The 21,623-nt window shown below is 43.8% G+C and overlaps 1 protein-coding gene across 7 annotated transcripts in view; it reads left to right on the top strand.

Annotated features, from left to right (window-relative positions):
* Positions 1-7,397, top strand: part of LOC139538912 (probable E3 ubiquitin-protein ligase HERC1) — a 111,297-nt gene extending 103,900 nt beyond the window's left edge. For all 7 annotated transcript variants that reach the window (XM_071341517.1, XM_071341508.1, XM_071341499.1 and 4 more), the window contains 4 exons: positions 503-755; positions 2,623-2,775; positions 2,881-3,186; positions 4,440-7,397. In XM_071341517.1, coding sequence (XP_071197618.1) covers positions 503-755; positions 2,623-2,775; positions 2,881-3,186; positions 4,440-4,625 — 898 coding nt within the window. In that variant the 3' untranslated portion in view covers positions 4,626-7,397. The remainder of the gene's footprint in view (positions 1-502; positions 756-2,622; positions 2,776-2,880; positions 3,187-4,439) is intronic.
* The last annotated feature ends 14,226 nt before the right edge of the window (positions 7,398-21,623 follow it).

Here is a 21,623-nt window from a genome sequence, read left to right as displayed (position 1 = left end):
GAAGCTATATTTTGCGATCTCCCCAAATAAATACGATCTCTTTGACGAGAGGTTCAGTCAGTGAAGGCTGTCTCCGTGGTAACCAAGAGACTCTTTCTGCCGTACGTGCCTTCAAACTACCGTAAAACCACTTAAGTATGCCCTTACCTAAGGAAATGTTTTAGGGGCTCTATGCAACACATAGATGCAACACCCGTAAAAACATTTCCTCAGGTAAGGGAAAATGATTCCTTAAGGGAAACACTTAAGATGTTTTATGCAACCAGGCCCTGTCCATGGGAAAGTTTCTGCTTGTTATGACGTACTTTACACCGGCTTTGCCCGCTGGGGTCTTGTGTCTCCCGGAGTTTGATTGGATTATGTGACGTAATGACATCATTTCAGCCACCTTTGCCTGCTGGGAAAGCTCCTACTGTGTGTAAAGTGAACCAATAGGCCTTTCCCTTCTTGTGTTTCTCCTGGAGTTTTGGTTGAACAATCTGATTGTAATTCCCCCTGTCAGGTTCCTGCTGAACCCAGCGGCAGTCTCTGAAGACCACATGGTCCAGTTCCGTTTCCTAGGCATCCTGATGGCGGTGGCCATCCGTACCAAGAAGCCCCTGGACCTGCACCTGGCCCCCTGGGTGTGGAAGCAGCTGTGTTGTATTCCCCTGGGTGGGCCGGACCTGGAGGAGGTGGACCTGCTTACCTACCGTTCCTTGCACGGCATCCTGCACCTGGACAACAGCGGCATCACAGAGGACAACTTCCACGTGGTGAGGGAGGATATGATACATACAGGGTTGTTTCCCAGACAGAGATTAACCCTAGCTAGTTCTGGACTAAAAAGCTATTCATTTGCAATGGGTGTTCTCTATTGAACGCAATGGGTGTTCTCTATTGAACGCAATGGGTGTTCTCTATTGAACATGCTTTTTAGTCCATGACTATAGGCTTGATTATGGCTGCGTTCCCGTTAACGGGATCGATATGACAACAGCCAGTGAAAGTGCAGGGCGCCAAATTCAAACAACATAAATCTCATAATTAAAATTCCTCAAACATACAAGTATCTTATACCATTTTAAAGGTAATATTGTTGTTAATCCCACCACAGTGTCCGATTTCAAAAAAGGTTTACAGCGAAAGCACCACAAATGATTATGTTAGGTCACCGCCAAATCACAGAAAAACACAGCCATTTTTCCGCCAGAGAGTGGAGTCACAAAAATCAGAAATAGAGATAGAATTAATCACTAACCTTTGATGATCTTCATCAGATGACACTCATAGGACTTCATGTTACACAATACATGTATGTTTTGTTCGATGAAGTTCATATTTATATCAACAAATCTCAGTATACATTGGCGCGTTATGTTCAGTAGTTCCAAAAACATCCGGTGATTTTGCAGAGAGCCACATCAATTACAGAAATACTCATTATAAATGTTGATGAAAATACAAGTGTTATACATGGAAATATAGATAAACTTCTCCTTAATGCAACCGCTGTATCAGATTTCAAAAAAGCTTTACGGAAAAAGCAAACCATGCAATAATCTGAGTACGGCGCTCAGAGACCCATCAAGCCAAAAAGATATCCGCCATATTGTGCAGTCAACAGAAGTCAGAAATAACATTATAAATATTCACTTACCTTTGATGATCTTCATCAGAATGCACTCCCAGGAATCCCACTTCCACAATAAATGTTTAATTTGTTCGATAATGTCCAAATAGCTACTTCTGTTAGCGCGTTTGGTAAACAAATCAAAACTCACGAAGCGCGTTCACTAGTTGCAGACGAAATGTCAAAAAGTTCCGTTACAGTCCGTAGAAACATGTCAAACGATGTATAGAATCAATCTTTAGGATGTTTTTAACATAAATCTTCAATAATGTTCCAACCGGAGAATTCCTTTGTCTTCAGAAAAACAAATGGAATGGGAGCTACCTCTCATGTGAATGCGCGTGACTAGCTCGTGGCTGCTGGCATACCTCTGAGTCATTCCCCTCTCATTCGGCCCCACTTCACAGTAGAAGCCTCAAACAAGTTTCTAAAGACGGTTGACATCTAGTGGAAGCCTTAGGAAGTGCAACAGGACCAATATCCCACTGTATCTTCAATAGGGGCAGAGTTGAAAATCGACCAACCTCAGATTTCCCACATCCTGGTTGGATTTTCTTCTCAGGTTTTTGCCTGCCATATGAGTTCTGTTATACTCACATACATCATTCAAACAGTTTTAGAAACTTCAGAGTGTTTTCTATCCAAATATACTAATAATATGCATATATTAGCAACTGGGACTGAGGAGCAGGCAGTTTACTCTGGGCACCTCTGGGCACCTTATTCATCCAAGCTACTCAATACTGCCCCCAGCCATAAGAAGTTAATCTGTGTACGGGAAACTGGTTTATAGAGATGTAGCTAGATCCCTCTCTTTGCTTACTTTAGCCAGTGGCATGTTCAAACTGATCTGCATCACCATGTTCCTGCTGCAGCTGTGTACTGTGCAGGGATGTCATTTTTCCCGGACTACTTCTCTTTTCAGTTTGTTTTCATACACCATTAAAACGGATCACGTCTGTCACTGTGTTCTGAGAGTTCTGTGTAACCCTCCTGTGCTTTCTCTCCAGATGATTCCTCTGGACTCGTTCATGGCCCACAGTGCAGATGGGAAGCTGGTGCCCGTGGTCCCTGGGGGACACAACATCTCCCTCACCTTCTCCAACAAGAGTGACTACGTAGAGAGGACTCTGGACTACCGGCTGCACGAGATGGACAGACAGGTAGTGTTGTTGTACACTGCTGTATCATCATTGTGATGTGTCTGTCCCGGCTGTTGTGATGGTTCCAGCTGGTCTGCGGTCTGTCATGTTGTTGTTTACCTGTAGGTAGCAGCGGTGAGAGAGGGCATGTCCTCCATCATCCCGGTGCCTCTCCTCTCCCTTCTCACGGCGCGCCAGCTAGAACAGCTGGTCTGCGGTCTGCCCGAGGTCTCCGTGGAGATGCTCAAGAAAGTAGTCCGATACCGCGACATCACAGACAGTCACCAGCTGATTGGCTGGCTGTGGCAGAGCCTGGAGGAGTTTGCCAATGAGGAGCGGGTTCTATTCCTGCGCTTCGTGTCCGGAAGGTCCAGACTGCCCTCCAACCCCGCTGACATCACTCAGAAGTTCCAGATCATCAAGGTTGACAGGGTAAATACTCAGTTTTTATTTCAGTTTGAGTGACATTAATCCCTAGCCTGGTCCCAGAGCCAGGAGTGCTCTCTCGCCAATAACCATAAGAGTTGGCAAGATGATACGAGCAGATCTGGGACCAGGCTAATTAATCAGGCTAGTTGTATATCAAATATACAATATTTGGGTCGTCTGTGCACTCCACTCTCAGCACTTTTTTCACTACTTAATAAAAGGTGAAAACAACCCTCCTTCACTGTGCACCCCTCTTCTCTCTTCTCCTTCCCTGTGAACCCCTCTTCTCTCTTCTCCTTCACTGTGAACCCCTCTTCCCTCTTCTCCTTCCCTGTGAACCCCTCTTCTCCTTCCCTGTGAACCCCTCTTCCCTCTACTCCTTCACTGTGAACCCCTCTTCTCTCTTCTCCTTCCCTGTGAACCCCTCTTCTCTCTTCTCCTTCACTGTGAACCCCTCTTCCCTCTTCTCCTTCCCTGTGAACCCCTCTTCTCTCTTCTCCTTCCCTGTGAACCCCTCTTCCCTCTACTCCTTCACTGTGAACCCCTCTTCCCTCTACTCCTTCACTGTGAACCCCTCTTCTCTCTTCTCCTTCCCTGTGAACCCCTCTTCTCTCTTCTCCTTCCCTGTGAACCCCTCTTCTCTCTTCTCCTTCCCTGTGAACCCCTCTTCCCTCTTATCCTTCCCTGTGAACCTCTCTTCTCTCTTCTCCTTCACTGTGCACCCCTCTTCTCTCTTCTCCTTCACTGTGAACCCCTCTTCTCCTTCCCTGTGAACCCCTCTTCCGTCTTCTCCTTCACTGTGAACCCCTCTTCTCCTTCTCTGTGAACCCCTCTTCCGTCTTCTCCTTCCCTGTGAACCCCTCTTCTCCTTCTCTGTGAACCCCTCTTCTCTCTTCTCCTTCCCTGTGAACCCCTCTTCCGTCTTCTCCTTCCCTGTGAACCCCTCTTCCGTCTTCTCCTTCACTGTGAACCCCTCTTCTCTCTTCTCCTTCCCTGTGAACCCCTCTTCTCTCTTCTCCTTCACTGTGAACCCCTCTTCCGTCTTCTCCTTCCCTGTGAACCCCTCTTCTCTCTTCTCCTTCACTGTGAACCCCTCTTCCGTCTTCTCCTTCCCTGTGAACCCCTCTTCTCTCTTCTCCTTCCCTGTGAACCCCTCTTCTCTCTTCTCCTTCCCTGTGAACCCCTCTTCTCTCTTCTCCTTCCCTGTGAACCCCTCTTCTCCTTCCCTGTGAACCCCTCTTGCCTCTTCTCCCCAGCCTGTGAACGGGCTCCCCACAGCCCAGACCTGTTTCTTCCAGCTGCGTCTGCCTCCCTACACCAGCCAGGCCATCCTGGCCGAGAGGCTGCGCTACTCCATCCACAACTGTCCCTCCATCGACATGGACAATTACATGCTGTCCCGAAACACCGACCCGGCCGACGGATCCGACACAGAGTATTGATGATACTGGTGATGCTGATAGTAATGATACTGGTGATGTTGATAGTAATGATACTGAGTACTGATGAGACCCTGCTCAATAACAACAATAACAACAACATGGCTCAACGTTACTTGAAAGCTCAAAGCGTTTGTCATGTCGTTTCTTCTTCTTCCTCATATCTTCTTTCTTTTGACTTTTCTTTGGTACAATAGTCAGTGCTAGCCTCTGGCTCTGGGCTCTGTGTGGCTGAATGAATGACTAGCCGAATGAGGTGATCTCTCTTATCGCTCGCTCTGAGAGAAACATTTTTAGTTTTTAAAGCCTTTTTGTTTTTGAATTCACAGTTTCTGCATGGTACAGAATATTTGTTAAAGAAGAATAACTTTAGTTTAAAAAGAGTGCATAATCTACTGAGACGTATTGATTTAGGATAAACCTTGTTGCATTAAGCGACTGAATAACTTTTATGCTACAGGAAGTATGAGTAATATGACTGTTGTAGGCAGAAAGAAAAAGGCTGTGAATAATAATTAATAATAGGTCAAATAATAGGCCATCTTTCATTCAGACTATGATACCATAGCGTCCTGGCTTGAGTGAGTTACATGCACACATATGGTGTTAGCTAGCTTTATTTGATTTTATCTGGTGTGCTCTAAACCGCCAGTGGACTGCTGGCTGGCTGACTGGCTGGCTGACTGGCTGGCTGGCTGGCTGGCTGACTGGCTGACTGGTTGGCTGGGAAATGTTACTCTAGTAGTGGGTAGGCTGGCTGTTAGGGCTCTGTTCAGATGTCTATACTAGCACACCATTTACAATGAAGCAATGTATTGGGCCTGCATTCTGACTGGATATTGAAACGGAGCCTACATTAAGATGTATAGGTAATACTCTATTGACCAGAGTATATTAAGTAATGTTGCTGTCAGAGCTGTGTCTGAGAGAGAGAGAACAGAGACAGTGATACAATTATGATTATACTCTGGCTGGTTCGAGCCCTGAATGCTGATTAACTGACAGCTGTGGTATATCAGACCGTATACCACGGGTATGACAAAACATTTATTTTCCCTGCTCTAATTACGTTGGTAACCAGTTTATAATAGCAATAAGGTTCCTCTGGGGTTTGTGCTATATGGGCAATATACCACGGCTAAGGGCTGTGTCCAGGCACTCCGCGTTGCGTCGTGCGTAAAGAACAACCCTTAGCCGTGGTATATTGGCCATATACCACACCCCCTCGGGCCTTAATGGTTAACAATAATGGAGTCCCAAATGGCACCTTATTCCCTTTTATAGTGCACTTGGTTTGACCTGTAGTGTACTATATAGATGCCATTTGGGATGGAGACTAAGTCAGAGTCCCAAAACCAGCCTCAATCTGTGTCCATATAGAGTACCTACTAATGTATTGTCTTGGATGAATATAATGCCACCTAATGAACAATGCACTCGACAGATTTAAACATTTGCCAAAACTTGAACTGTACTGTACTATGTTGCTGCGTATTTATAAATGGGTTTGTTGTTTTTTGCAGTTTGTGAAAAGTGTAGTGTTTTAAATTGCAGTGCTTTCTCCCTGAAACAAAATACAGGGATGCGATGGTAGGTTTTTGAAACGCATAGGTCAAAGATTTAGACAGACCACTAATGTAGTGTTCTGAATAACATGCTTTAGTTTTTTGTTTGTTGCTTGGCCCAAAACATTTGCGCATGAACTCTTGGAGAGTGACAAAGACCCTCCCAGACTTCTGACCCTTGGAGAGAGACCCTCCCAGACTTCTGACCCTTGGAGAGAGACCCTCCCAGACTTCTGACCCTTGGGGAGAGACCCTCTTGGAGAGAGACCCTCCCAGACTTCTGACCCTTGGAGAGAGACCCTCCCAGACTTCTCACTCTTGGAGAGAGACCCACCCAGACTTCTGACCCTTGGAGAGAGGCCCACCCAGACTTCTGACTCTTGGAGAGAGCCACCCAGACTTCTGACTCTTGGAGAGACCAACCAGACTTCTGACTCTTGGAGAGACCAACCAGACTTCTGACTCTTGGAGAGACCAACCAGACTTCTGACTCTTGGAGAGAGACCACCCAGACGTCTGTGTCGAGGGCAAGGCGTCAGTGAACTACTGACTGTGTGCTGTGGATTACAGTAGCATATAGCTACATTATTCTACTTTTTAAAGGCGTTTCTTCCCTTAAAGATTTTGGACTCGAGGAGCATCGTTGTAAAGCTTGGGACTACGTTAAGAAGAGCTTCGGGGATAAAGAAAACGGGATTTAAACTAAAATGTTAAATAAAAAGTTGTCATGATTGGTTGTTGTGATGTTTTCGCACTTTATAGACCTGTATACATTGTTGCTTGTGCAAAGAAAAATATATTAAAGGGGATTTCTTGCAGAAAATCATAATTGAATATCCTGTTCCTCACCCCCTGGAATACTGGAGTGTAACTTGTTCCTCATGCCACATCAAATCGTCTAGTCTAAATGTCGATAAGATGAGAACCTGCAATACCACTCTTTCAGGGATGAACTGTGCGACACTTTCACAATAACAGCAATCCTCAATTAAGAGGATCTGAAGCTATATGAAAATAATAAATGATGTTTCTCCATAGATGTGCTGTGATGATATAGCCTAGTTTGAGTGTTTTGATTTGATAGCTATAACATTTGTTGTACTTAGTATTTAAGGTGGGGAGGAATGGTATACAAATAATTTTTCTGTTGGACTGTCTCATTTAAGAGCAGGCGGTATTATGTAGATTAAACCATGTGATTAAATATGAACGTTGGTGTCATTTTTCTTTTTCAGTCTCAATGCTGGCCTCTTGATAAGCCGTGGATCGACAGTTGAAGTCTTCTATGATGATTAGACTAACCCTGGTGTCACAGGTTCCCAGTCGTAACTGAATAGTTTTCTTTTGAAATTGTTAGACTTTATTTGGACAATTCCCAGACTTGGAGCAAATCACTTCCTCCAGACCCTTTTCAGGCTCAAATCAAATCAAGTTTATTTTATATAGCCCTTCGTACATCAAGACTGGGTGGCCAGTCCTCTTCTGGCTGTGCCGGGTGGGGATTATAACAACATGGCCAAGATGTTCAAATGTTCATAAATGACCAGCATGGTCAAATAATAATCAGGAGTAAATGTCAGTTGGCTTTTCATAGCCGATCATTAAGAGTATCTACCGCTCCTGCGGTCTCTAGAGAGTTGAAAACAGCAGGTCTGGGTTGTAAAATAAGGTGTTCTATATTCTGCTTCTAGAATGGGGAAACATTCTAATTCTATGTTCTACTTTAATGCAAGGGAGTCATTTCCATCTTTTCTAGGAATCAGGAAAATAACTAGACATTTGACAGACCTGCCGTCGTCTGTGTTTGCCGTCAGGCTGTATTTTTGTGATACTAGCATCACTGTTTTGTAGAATGTGGGCTTTTCAAGGTGTGTCCACTGCACCAGTGTGACCACACTGCAGTATTCTATTCTGATATTCTATTCTTCAATACTTGACAGGAGAACTGAAAATATATCACTAAAAAGTTTTTTTTTAATTATGTCAATATATTATTTACATTCATTGTGAAATCAAGTGTTACAGACCATGTAAACAATGAATCCCTCCATTCTCCGGTCCCAACCATACACGGTTCCTTAATTTAACTGCTCTGCACTACAAATGTATGACAATATCAAAGTCCCGTAGGGGCGGCGCACAATTGGTCCAGCGCCATCCAGGTTAGGGTAGGCCGTCATTGTAAATAACAGTTTGTTCTCAACTGACTTGCCTGGTTAAATAAAGGGTAAAATATCAAACCTATTGTAAGATGCAGACGTGAGTAAGTGTGTGATGCAATGCAGCGGAAAGCTTCTGTCTAGTACATGTAGCGTGCTTTGCATGCAGAACGGTCTGGTGGATTACAAAGCAGCTCTTAGTTCCTCTTGCTCTGCGATGATCAGTCATTTGATGAATGGTGCTTGGCAGAGGCCCAATGAGAGAAGAGGAAGATGATGGAGATTATTATGGGTATCCTTAAAGCGCTGCTATGAATCATGGGTAGGGAAAAGGGCCGGGCCAGGTTGGCACGTTAGATAACTGAGCTGAGTGAGTGTTGTCCTGAAAGAGTCCTCTTAATGTAGTCTTATTATGTACAGTATCTGGGGGGTTTTTAATCCGTTTTTTTGTTGTTGCGTGGAATATGTATAGCTACAATATACACCAATTGTATACAAATTGTCATTGTTAGTATCGTCAACCTAAAGGGCTGTTTTCCTCGGACACAGCTCTCCCTTTTAAAGGTGTTTGTTAGCCCAGGACTAGGCTGAATCCGTGAAACCAGCACTAGTTTGTATTACTCTGAATCAGCACAGCTGTAGATGTATCTCTGTCTGTGATGTGATTTTGTCTGCTGCGGAGAGAGATAATGCTACGTCTTCTGTTCCTTCTCTACCGTGGCCCTTATTGCCCATCTGTTTTCTGTGTGCCGAGCAGGCCGTTCTGCAGAAATCCCAGAGTCGCCAGTAAAGTAACCTAGTAATGCAGCTGGGATGGGAGTGGACTGTTAAGTCATCACACATTGTACTGTATAAATAGAACCATCAATATATCAACGGAAACAGAGGATATAAAGTATAGAATAACGTTGTTGTTTTTTAAGTCAATTGTTTTCTGGTCTAGAGAATAATATTGCTAAATTGGGATGCTAGACTACAATGGTGTAACATGAGTTTTAGGGTAACATTGTCCAGGTAACCTACTCTCCCCCTTCTGGAGCTGGGTATAATCCTGGGTTGTGATCATGGAAATGAAAGGAAACCTGGTGGTACTGTTTGAGCCAATAAGAAAGACTTGTTTTCATTAGGTCTGAACACGACCCAGGATAAACACTAGCATCCAATAGTCTCTCTGAACCAATAAGACTTGTTCTCATTAGGTCTGAACACGACCCAGGATAAACACTAGCATCCAATAGTCTCTCTGAACCAATAAGACTTGTTCTCATTAGGTCTGAACACGACCCAGGATGAACACTAGCCTCCAATAGTCTCTCTGAACCAATAAGACTTGTTCTCATTAGGTCTGAACACGACCCAGGATGAACACTAGCCTCCAATAGTCTCTCTGAACCAATAAGACTTGTTCTCATTAGGTCTGAACACGACCCAGGATAAACACTAGCATCCAATAGTCTCTCTCTCTAGAGCAGACTGCACAGACAACCCACCTGGTTCTCCACAGAGTGGACTGGCTCAGCCGTACCGTATCTTTGGAGAAGAAAGGTCTGTCTGTCTGCCCTGAGATAAAGTGGGATTTAGGCCTGATCAAGATGTAAAAGGTTGTGCAACACACAGACAGACAGAGAGATGGATAGAGACTGACTGACTGACTGACTGAGAGAAGGATAGAGAGAATGAGAGAGGGATAGAGACTCAGACTGACTGACTGAGAGAAGGATAGAGAGAGTGAGAGGAGAGAGACAGACAGATATGTATAGAGACTGACTGACTGAGAGAAGGATAGAGTGAGAGGAGAGACAGACAGACAGATATGGATAGAGAGACTGACTAACAGACTGACTGAGAGGAGAGAGAGACAGACACATGGATAGAGACTGACTGACTGAAAGAAGGATAAAGAGAGGAGAGAGGAGTATAGAGAGAGAGGTAAGAAGAGAGTGAGAGAAGGAGAGAGAGACAGACACACATATGGATAGAGACTGACTGGCTGACTGACTGAAAGAAGGATAGAGGGAAGAGAGGAGAGGAGGAGAGAGAGATAGAGACAAGGGGTCAAATATCTTCTGATCAGATGATGTGTCATCTATAGATTAGTGTGGCCAGCAGGGAACACACACCCACTGGCAATACACAAATACATTATACCTTTACAAGTTTTCTAATTGTTTGAGTGCCAGAAGAGGATGAGAGAGAAGGTGACACGAGGGCAGATTTGATTTGCCCGGCTTAACATCCCTTGACTGTATCAATGTGAACCTTCAATACCTTGAAGCAACTCTTTTTAAATATTGATATTTCATTTTTTTTTTAACGGATGTATTATTTAGGCAAGAAGAGTTGCTAATTGTCAGTAAGCTACAGCGGCACAACCTTCGTGACACGGTGGAGATTGGTCTCTGAAGTTATTAACTGTCACTGATGTAAGATTGAAAAGGTTCAGTCTTTTTTCCACTGTTGACTGACTGTGACACTGCTTTGATTTGAAAGCCCAGACTTAACTGTAGCTATGAATAATTCAAGCTTGGGCTCGGAGGGGGGGACTCACTCTAACAGCATAAAGGATTATCACAGACTGTGGTTCCATTGATGGCCACTGGGTAGCAGTGTTGCTATTGCACTCAGGTTCACTGCTGTGTCACCAAGCAAGGTTTGAGCTGGGGAAAAACAGAGGCTTGACAATCCAGAGCTCCAGCTTTCCACTGCAGCTCAGATCATGACCGTGTGGGTTTGATCAGCCAGGGGAATAGCCTGGTATATATGTCACAGAGAGTACAGAGCACACAATATCCTCTGTTCTAAACTCTAGCTTTGAATCTGTAACAGCTAGGCCCTCTGCCTGCCTTTGTCTTTTACAGCCTCACATTCTCTCTATCTTCCACTCTCTCTCATTCTCTATTTTTCCCCCTCTCATTCTCCCTTTCATTCTCTCTCTTCCTCTCTCTCTCATTCTCTCTATTCTCCCCCCTCTGATTCTCCCACATTTAATTCTCTCTCTCTCTCATTCATTCTCTCTGTTCTCCCCCCTCATTCTCCCTCTTTCATTATCTCTATCTTCATTTCTCTCTATTCTCCCCCCTGTCATTCTCCCCCTCTCTTATTCTCCCTCTTTCATTCATTCTCTCTGTCTCACTCACACCGCTCTGTCTCACTCACACCCCTCCCTGTGAGTTAACCCTGTTGAGTTAAAAAAAATGCAGGTGAGTGACAGGCCCACTGAACTCTGATTCTTCCGTTTCACCCTGCCAGTTCATTTCATATTGACAAATGAGATCCCTGTAATGGGGCAGCCTTTTCACAGTAATGGGCTTGCTTTGTTGATAATATGTTCCTATAAAATGTGTACTTTGTTCAGTAGAAATAATTGTCTGCAACGACGCAAAACCCAACATGAGATTTATCTTCAATGCTAGTTTGTTGTCATTTGATTGTGTGTGTGTGTAGTTGGATAAATCTCAAGTATGTGCAGGTGGCCTGTGGAGCACGTATAGGTATTGCAAATCATTTTGAAGATGTTGGAAGTGGTTTTATGCATGCAAATAAGAATATGCAACACATAACACATGCATTACTAGGATCCATTGTTTATCAGTCATAAAAAGCTTAAAGGCTATTAGCAGTGGGTGGCAAACGTTGTTTTTCAGTGAGAAAAAGCTAAAAGGCAGCAGTGGGTGGCAGACAGTTATGAAACATCTTGTGATATCTGATCCGGTATAAAGACTGTTTCTCTCTAAACCTCAGGGTAGAGATGAGCCTCTTCATCAACCCTGAAAGCATGACTCCACGCTCTCATTATTCATTCACAATCCACACAGCTAACAGAATCAGGAGATACAGTGAATCTTTTTAATTCAGTTTATTCGTCAGGTTTTACCCTTCCTGCCAGTGGAACAGATGGTGGGAGTTCTACTGCTTGGGGAGAGGAGGAGAGAGGGAAGAGGAGGAGAGGAGGGAGGAGAGGATAGCACATCCCCAGATCAGCATTCATTCCTTCTCACCTCTCTGTTTCTCTCTTCTCTGCCTCTCTCCCCCTCTCGCTCTCTCTTCTCACTCTATCCCTATTTTCTGCCTCCTCTCTCTCTCTCTCTCTCCCTCTCCATCCCTCTTCTTTCTCTCTCAGTACGCTACCAGGTTAACACTCTCAACTCCTTAATAAGGATTTCTCAGGATCATTAGAATTCCTCAAGAGTCTATCTTCACCTACTCTTAGATCCACCTCTTCAATAGTTCACTGGTTCCAGAGGAGAGGGTTCAACCCCCGTAGTGATCACCAACTAAAACTGGATCCGCTCACTGTACCAAGTAGCTTTGAATAAAGGCGACTGCTACGTGGCAGTGTGAGAGTATGGTAAAGTATAATTTAGGTGTAGGAAGACCGAATCTGAAATTTGAACATTTAAATGTGTGCCCCCTTAATTGGTATTTTTCTCACAAGCCAATCCACTAATATGGTAACTTATATGATATATTGTATTATAAGCAGGGACAGTACAGTAATCTGGTTGGATCCATAAAAATTACTTCAGCACGGCAGTGACCTTGAGGTGACCACCTACCACACACACACACCCTCCTCGACTGGCTCTCCTCTTCCTCCTCTGCTTCTGCCGTCGCCGGCCTCTTCTCCTCCAATCAGATTGCAGCGTCTCCGTGTCGCGGCACACCATTGGCTGTGTCCGTGTGTCTCTGTGGCTGTGTCCCCTAGTCGCAGCCAGCCAGCCAGCCAGAGAGTGTGGGTGGGGGTGTTGAAGATGAGAGAAGTCGCTGAAGTGTAACAGGTCTGTCAGTGAGAAAGTGACGTCTAATCATGACAGAGACCCTGAACAACACCCAACCGTGTGTGTATGTGTGTGGCACTGATCAACACTCACACACAGAGACCAGGCTCAGGTAGAGGCAGATTCTATATGAAATTGAAGGCATCAATCCTAGTCAGTGAGAGCTCTCTCTCTTTCTAGACCTCTTATCCTCTTCAGGCTCAGCTGATATATGACGCTTGTCTCTCTAGGTCTCAGACCTGGGTTTATTTACTATTTGTAATGATTTAAATTACTGTATCTGTGCTTGATTGAACTTGTCTGTTGCAATGGAACCGATGGAAAAGTCCCGGTACTCCAGACAGGCTAAAGAAACACTCAAAGTATTGGAAAGATTTCAAAAAATATTTGAACCCAAGTGTGCTCCTCCCTCTATCTAGACCTGAGCGGTGATGTGACAGATGGCCAATGTGAATCAAAGGGAGGCATGTGCCAAAACTGAGAGTATGTTGCCTTACCTCTCCTAGACCCACTCTGGTTCTCCTAGACCCATTCTGGTTCTCCTAGACCCACTCTGGTTCTCCAAGACCCACTCTGGTTCTAAGTATCTTACCTTACCTCTCCTAGACCCACTCTGGTTCTCCTAGACCCACTTTGGTTCTCCAAGACCCACTCTGGTTCTAAGTATCTTACCTTACCTCTCCTAGACCCACTCTGGTTCTCCTAGAACCACTCTGGTTCTCCTAGACCCATTCTGGTTCTCCTAGACCCATTCTGGTTCTCCTAGACCCACTCTGGTTCTGAGTATCTTGCCTTACCTCTCCTAGACCCACTCTGGTTCTCCTAGACCCACTCTGGTTCTGATTATCTTGCCTTACCTCTCCTAGACCCACTCTGGTTCTGAGTATCTTGCCTTACCTCTCCTAGACCCACTCTGGTTCTCCTAGACCCACTCTGGTTCTGATTATCTTGCCTTACCTCTCCTAGACCCACTCTGGTTCTGAGTATCTTGCCTTACCTCTCCTAGACCCACTCTGGTTCTGATTATCTTGCCTTACCTCTCCTAGACCCACTCTGCTTCTGAGTATCTTGCCTTGAGCTCTCCTAGAGCCATCCGTCCCTCCCTCCCCTCTACACCCTCTCTCCCTCTCCTCTCCACCTCCCCCTCCCATCCCCCCCATTCTCCACCTCCCTCTCTCCCTACCTCCCCTCTCCAGGCAATTCTCATATGATGTCCTTTGATAGAGACCACAGGGTTTGAGATGCTGATATGCCTCATCATCGCATACAGTGTATTAGTACTGAGGCAGTAGACAGAGATGACCAACAATATCTGTGAATTTCTGGGCCTAAAGCTGAGACCATGCACCACTACACCAGGGCTGTGTCCCAAAATAGCAACCTATTAATACCTTATGTTGTACCCTATGTAGTCCCTATGGGTCGTGGATGAAAGTAGTGCACTATGTAGAGAATAGGGTTCCATTTGAGACATAGTCCAAGGGTTTTTTTGTTTAGTGGGGAAGACATGATCTCAGAACCGTATTACCAGAGCTTTCAATGTTTTTTGGGGGGGGGGGGGGATTTTTAGCAATGAAAAAGGTTTATTGATTTTCTCTGCCCTCACAGCAACTAGTGTAAAATTAAATGTGGTGGTTTTCCAGGTGAACTCACCAGTTTAGACCAGTTCCTCTATTTGTCACTCCTGCTGAACTTCAAAGATCTGTAGTACTGTGTGTGTATGTATGGTTTACTTTCCTTGTGGGGAACAAAAGTCCTACAAAGGCAACTGGGGACATTTCACCGGTCCCCACAAGGAAAAGGGCTATTTTAGGCTTAGGGGTTAGGTTGAGTAGGGTGAGCTGCAGCATTAGGTCTCTATGGATCCAAAATCCATCTGTGCCTTGGGCCTCACTATGGTAATAAATAGGGCTCGGAGCAACCAGTCCGTCGCCTGCCCAACTCGGTCTCTTTCTCTCAAGATCATCTCACAGGAGCATCAAATGCCAAAAAAAGAGTGTCTGGGAAAAATCTTTCTTCCTTCCTAAAAATCAGTCATCATTGGAGCTGGGCTGAAGACTACAGTTGTGGGTCTCTGTGGATCCAGAATCTATCTGTGTTCAGCCTGGCTGTGATGGTTATGTATGTGTAGCTCCGGGCCTGTGGATCCTTCCGTGCTTCTAGCCTCGCTGTGGTAGAATAGAATATAAGCCTCAGAGAGACTCGGTCTCACAGGAACGCCCATCCCATCTCCCAGCAGCCCCATGACTCATAGTCCCCTCCTCCTCCTCTTTTATGTTGGGACTGCCAGACAGAGGATCTGAGAAGAGATAGAAGAATACCCATAATTCCTCTCTTCCTCCTAAAAGTCTAGGGATTATGCGTCTGGATTTAACTGCTGTTGTGTGGTCTAATTTGGTCTAACAACACTGTCTGTTAGATGGCTTTGATTGTTATCAGTAGTGAAAGACACATTCAGAAAAGGTCTGTAGTCTGTAGATGTCTAGACTGTGTAGTTCTAATTCAAAAAAACATAGAGTCATTGTTTTATTAGGTTGATTCATAGAGTCATTGTTTTATTAGGTTGATTCATGGAGTCATTGTTTTATTAGGTTGATTCATAGTGTCATTGTTTTATTAGGTTGATTCATGGAGTCATTGTTTTATTAGGTTGATTCATAGTGTCATTGTTTTATTAGGTTGATTCATGGAGTCATTGTTTTATTAGGTTGATTCATAGTGTCATTGTTTTATTAGGTTGATTCATGGAGTCATTGTTTTATGAGGTTGATTCATAGAGTCATTGTTTTATTAGGTTGATTCATGGAGTCATTGTTTTATGAGGTTGATTCATAGAGTCATTGTTTTACAGTGTGGAACATATGCTAGTGTTAGATGTTAGCCGGGCCAGCTTGGGCTGCATGTTACTCCAGCCATGAGTTTTGTACCATTACATGGTCACACGTAACAGTGTAGGAATTTACATAAAATATCACTCCACCAACACACACTCTCTTAATGTACAGAACACTTACTGTCCTCAACTGTTATGAATAAAGCATTGAACTAGGAGTAGCAAGACCCTGGATACAACATCAATATGGATTAGGGAGAGTGTGTGTGTGGTGCATGTGTGTGCGTATGTGTACGTGCGTGTGTGTATGTGTGTGTGTAGCCGTTGGGCCTGTTTCCCTCCTCCTGCTGCTTCCTATTCTACATTATGTAATAATGTTTTTGTTTATGCATCTCTCAGAGGCTAGGCATTAACCCACGATGCACCATGGTGATCTCTCAGTCGGACAACCCTCCAGAGTGTCTGAGACTCTAGTTTTGTGAAATAAGGCCCAACTACCAGGCGGGGCCCAAAAGGTAGACCTTTCTGACCTTGGTCCTTCCTATAGCTACTTCTGTTCCTCTTCTTTTAACAACGTAACCATTCGTTTTGTGTGTCAGCCTAAGCCTGTAAGTCCCTGTAAAGCCACTGGGATTCTTTTTTTTTTTAAATATTGTTTTTAGTTGACCCTTACACCAAACCACATATTGATTGATTGTTTACTAACACCCTTGGGGACGTTTAGAGGTACAGACCACTGTATGTATGGGTACTATATTACCTGATCTACACATATTGATGCTCTATAATTAACCAATAAGACACCTCGGGGGTTTGTGGTATATGGTCAATATACCACGGCTAAGGGCTGTTATTGTGCACGACGCAACGCGGAGTGCCTGGATACAGCCATTAGCCGTGGTATATTGGCCATATACCACAAACCCCTGAGGTGTCTTATTGCTATTATAAACTGGTTACCAACGTAATTAGAGCAGGAAAAACAAATGTTTTGTCATACGCGTGGTATACGGTCTGATATACCACAGCTGTCAGCCAATCAGTATTCAGGGTTTAAACCACCCAGTTTATAATTCAGTCTAAGGGCCCTATTCATATTTATACAAGAGCCTGTATATGAGATAAAACTAAGGGCCCACTTCAGTCTACAACCACTGCCCGGTTTCCAGGGCATGAGTAGATATGTTTATTTAAATGTATACTTATACACACAAACACTTTTCTGTTGATGACACTGTGGCTGACTTTGTCTTTGTTACATTATAAAGCCCTTTAACTCAGGGGGGCTCTCACCTGCCTGCAGTAACTTTTTCCATCTGTCTAAGGGTTAGAGTACCTGGGTGACCTATTCTGTTAGTTCAAACCAATCACTGAGCCTTGCTCAAGGGTAGAGGAGGGAAAGGAGAGTGGCACACTTGGGATTTGGAGCTTGAGACATTTGCCTTGATCGCGACCTGAATGCAGATTCTTTGAAATCTTTCAAATACTTTGAGCCTTTGCTCTATCCTACCTGGAGTGCCAGATGAGGTCACAGCTGTGGGACTATTTTATTGGTTCCATTTTAACCAGTCAAACTCTATGAAGAATATGGTAAAGGATTTCACATACTATTTGAATGCAGGACTGTCTTCATCACAACCTATCACAGCAGCCATCCAGCTAGTTAGCCAGCTATTCAGCCATCCATCTATCTATCCAGTCAGCTAGCCAGTCATTTCCAGCCAGTCATTTTCAGTCAGTCAGCCAGCCAGCCAGTCATTTCCAGCTCATTATTTTCAGTCAGTCAGCCAGCCAGCCAGTCATTTCCAGCTCGTCATTTTCAGTCAGTCAGTTAGCCACCCAGTCATTTTCAGTCAGTCAGCCAGTCATTTCCAGCCAGTCATTTTCAGTCAGTCAGCCAGCCAGCCAGTAATTTCCAGCCAGTCATTTTCAGTTAGTCAGCCAGCCAGCCAGTCATTTCCAGCTAGTCATTTTCAGTCAGCCAGTCAGCAAGTCAGCCAGCCACCAAGCCAGTCAGAGATTATGTGCTGTGCTGTGCGGTATTGCTGAAGCAGAGCAGTGGTATGATTGTCTAATTATGAAACGGCTTCAGCACATTTGCTATCAGGTGACCATGAATGTTATGAGTGTGTAATTGCCTTCTGACTTCAAAGCCTTGCTACCCATCTGTTCTCAGTGGCTCACATAAATGAGATGAGAGGGTTGTGTAAAAGGGAGAGAGGAGAAGGAAAAATTCAGCTCGGACAGAGAGACTAACAGGGGAAAGAAAAACATACAAATGTCCTTTTAGTCAATTATGCTCCTGATGATGTTGAATGTTTAACATCAGCCAACGAAATGAGGAAGAAATCTCATTGAGAGTAAATGCTGTCTTGAAATACATGGTGTGGTAAAATAGCACAGTAATAATAGACGTCTTGCACTGCCAGTCATCACACGGTAGTTCCAGACAAACCATACCATCATATGTAGGAGGAGCATGCTGTCCAACACATTAGCCAATGAAAAACAAGCTTTTTTTTGTACAAGAGCTTTGTGAATGAAAAGAGAGCAGGGTATCGATCTACGTGACTGCAAAGAAGGCCAGCCTACTTTCTGGTAAAGAATGCAGTGATGTGTACTGAACTATGGTAAACTGCATCTAATGACTTTAATGAATTGGCAGCTGCATTCATGGTGATGATGATGTGATCCCAATGACTTTATTAATCCAGCGCTCTTTGATGATGTCATCATTATTAAGTGTACTTGTATTCAATACTAAAAGGTGAATAAGAGTAAGTCTGATTGAAAATCTATGATGAATTCAACTGCATTTTTTTAAAGCATCATATTGCTGTATTATAAATACCTTAGGTTAGGCATAAATCCCTGTCATTCGTGTCTGGATTGATTTAGCTTTTTTTTATCCTTGAGAGAGTCTGGAAAAATGCACGGAAGACTGAACAAAATGAATACCATTATCAAATAAAATGTTTTCAGTCTGAGATTGAGGGACTGCCCCTCAAAAACAACTAATCCCTTTGAAAACGGCCTGTGTTGAATCGGTATGAGTCAAACATTTATTCTAGTGTCAATTGACTACAAAGTGAAAATAGGATAATTGTTGTTCGTAAAGTCAGTCTCGTCTAAAATGGAGTTCGGAACCTCAGTGTGTCACAACGACTAAATGGAAGGTTGGGTTTGGATTACAATTATGTCAACAAATGATGCCCCCTTTTGCCAAGACCACGTGGAAATCGCCCTTCCGCCCACCTCGCTTCCCTTCATTGAATGGGGGCTCTGTTGTTTCATCACCCCCAAACAACGCTTTCAAAGGATCAAGGCTGTTTGAGACTGAAAAGCTCTATACAGATTGACCACGCAATGCATGTTTCCAGCAGGATGCACAAGCTAAAACTATGGTTTTCATGCCCTGTCGAAGGACCCTATAATGCATAATAAGTGGTTGGAGTTCAGTATACTGGTAGCTAGACCATAGACTGCTGGTTATGTATATTTTGATAATCATTATCATAGCTGATGTTAGCTAGCTAGACGCCTAACTAGCTAGTTAGCTACCTGGCTAATATTAGCCTACCTCCTATACAACTTGGATTTGGCTTGGAAACACGATAACATTTAAAAAAATAACACAAATAGTAGGAAAACCTTTTGTCATGATTGTGACGTCCCCAGATTGACTTTAGGTGCAGCATAACTTTAGCCAGCTAACTAAAATTGAGGGAACCACTGTATTTGAAATGTGGTTTATAACATTGGATAAAAGTACAGACTTGGAGCTTCAAAATGGTATATAATACACTGCAATTGGAGGAACAATGGGATAGTAATGCTGCTTTGAAAGTTGATTAACTTGTAACCTCACTTGAGAAAGGGCCCTTGAAAAGTTTGAGTGGGTGAATGGAAAGCGAATCAGCTAATCGGGCAGATTTGTTGCCACAATACTTTTTTTTTGCGTGGCTGATTGGGCTGCACTAGGAGATAGTAAGCCAGCAACCAGTGCTCCGGTGTTGTGCCTGCCGACTTCAAGTGCTTGAGATACTGGGTATCATCGTTGCGTCGCCGGCGGTAACTACATGGCCATTTTGTGTAGGATAGAAGCCTACACAAGTAATAACTAATGGTGATAACCATCTAGATGTCACTTTGATACATAGACTACATACAGTTTACTAGTTAATGGGGAGGGCATGAATGACAACACCGGGAAACAGTGCCCTTTGCTCCGCTTGACAAGCACTAGTGTCCGGCAACTGTGTGGGAAGTAGCTACCTAGTAGCCAATATCAGGGTGACAGTCACAGTGAACACACACACACACACACACACACACACATGAAGCAACAGTACACCCATCATCAGTACTTTTAATCAAAAATAAACAATTGTCAGTTTAATAACAAAAACATGTGCAAGATTGTGTAAAACTAACAGTGAAATATGATTCAGACTCATCCTCTGGCTTCAAAAGAGAAGTCCAAACTCTTACGGTATGGTAGCTCAATGTACGGTAGTTGCATGGTAAGAGACTAAGAAACAGCTCAATCAAAACCATCTAACTCTAACCTAGTCTAACTCTAACCTAGTCTAACTCTAACCTAGTCTAACTCTAACCTAGTCTAACTCTAACCTATAGCAGAGCGCAACTTTCCTTTCGATAGCCACTCGCCCATACTCCGGCCGGCATATTGGGATGCAGCTACCTCCTTATCGAACATACACGTAGCTAGCGAGCCAGACGGCTAACTAGCTAGCACGCTTTAACTTGCAATGAAAAAGACATTCTGACAAAATTAGAAACATATATCTGAAAATGTAGCTAGACTCTTACCCGTCCGTATACATGGTTGAATTATTTGCGGCCATGGATGCCCTTAGTTTGAAGATGTAGGGGTTTTATACAACAGCCTTCTGCATTCTCTTTTCGAGGCCCTCCGCATTTCCAATCAAACATAAAATATTTATCTATCTCCTTCTCATACTACTCTTCTACCGGGCATTACACTAATTTCAAAACTTGGTCGACTTCTTCCGTGACAATAACACTGTTTATCTCAGTTTCTTCCCGATCACTGTCATCAGAAGGCTACAATGTCTGGTTCAATTAAAATGTTTTGTACTTAAAGCTGCAATATGTAACCTTTTGGGGCGACCAAACAAAATTCACATAGAAATGTGAGTTATAGATCTCTCATTCTCATTGAGTCTAAGCAGTATATCTGTTCAATGTGCGCTATTACTATGCTTCCTGTTGTTAAGTTTAGTTTTTTGCATCTTTTACCCCTCTTTTGTGAAGAAGTGACTCCGGGGTGCTGGCCTTTTAGACAAAGTTGCAAAGAAAAATCATGTCTCTGTCCTGTGTTTGTGTTCTTTTGCCCATCTTAATCTTTTATTTGTATTGGCCAGTCTGAGATATGGATTTATCTTTGCAACTCTGCCTAGAAGGCCAGCTTCTCGGGGGTCGCCTTTTCACTGTTGATGTTGAGACTGGTGTTTTGCAGGTACTATTTAATGAAGCTGCCAGTTGAGGACTTGTGAGGTGTCTGTTTCTCAAACGAGACACTCTAATGTACTTGTCCTCTTGCTCAGTTGTGCACCGAGGCCTCCCACTCTTTCTATTCTGGTTAGAGCCAGTTTGCGCTGTTCTGTGAAGGGAGTAGTACA

Source organism: Salvelinus alpinus, chromosome 1 (assembly GCF_045679555.1).
Source record: "Salvelinus alpinus chromosome 1, SLU_Salpinus.1, whole genome shotgun sequence".
NCBI lineage: Eukaryota > Metazoa > Chordata > Actinopteri > Salmoniformes > Salmonidae > Salvelinus > Salvelinus alpinus.
Note: the sequence above shows the minus strand (reverse complement) of the source record. Positions and strands in the feature narration are given on the sequence as shown.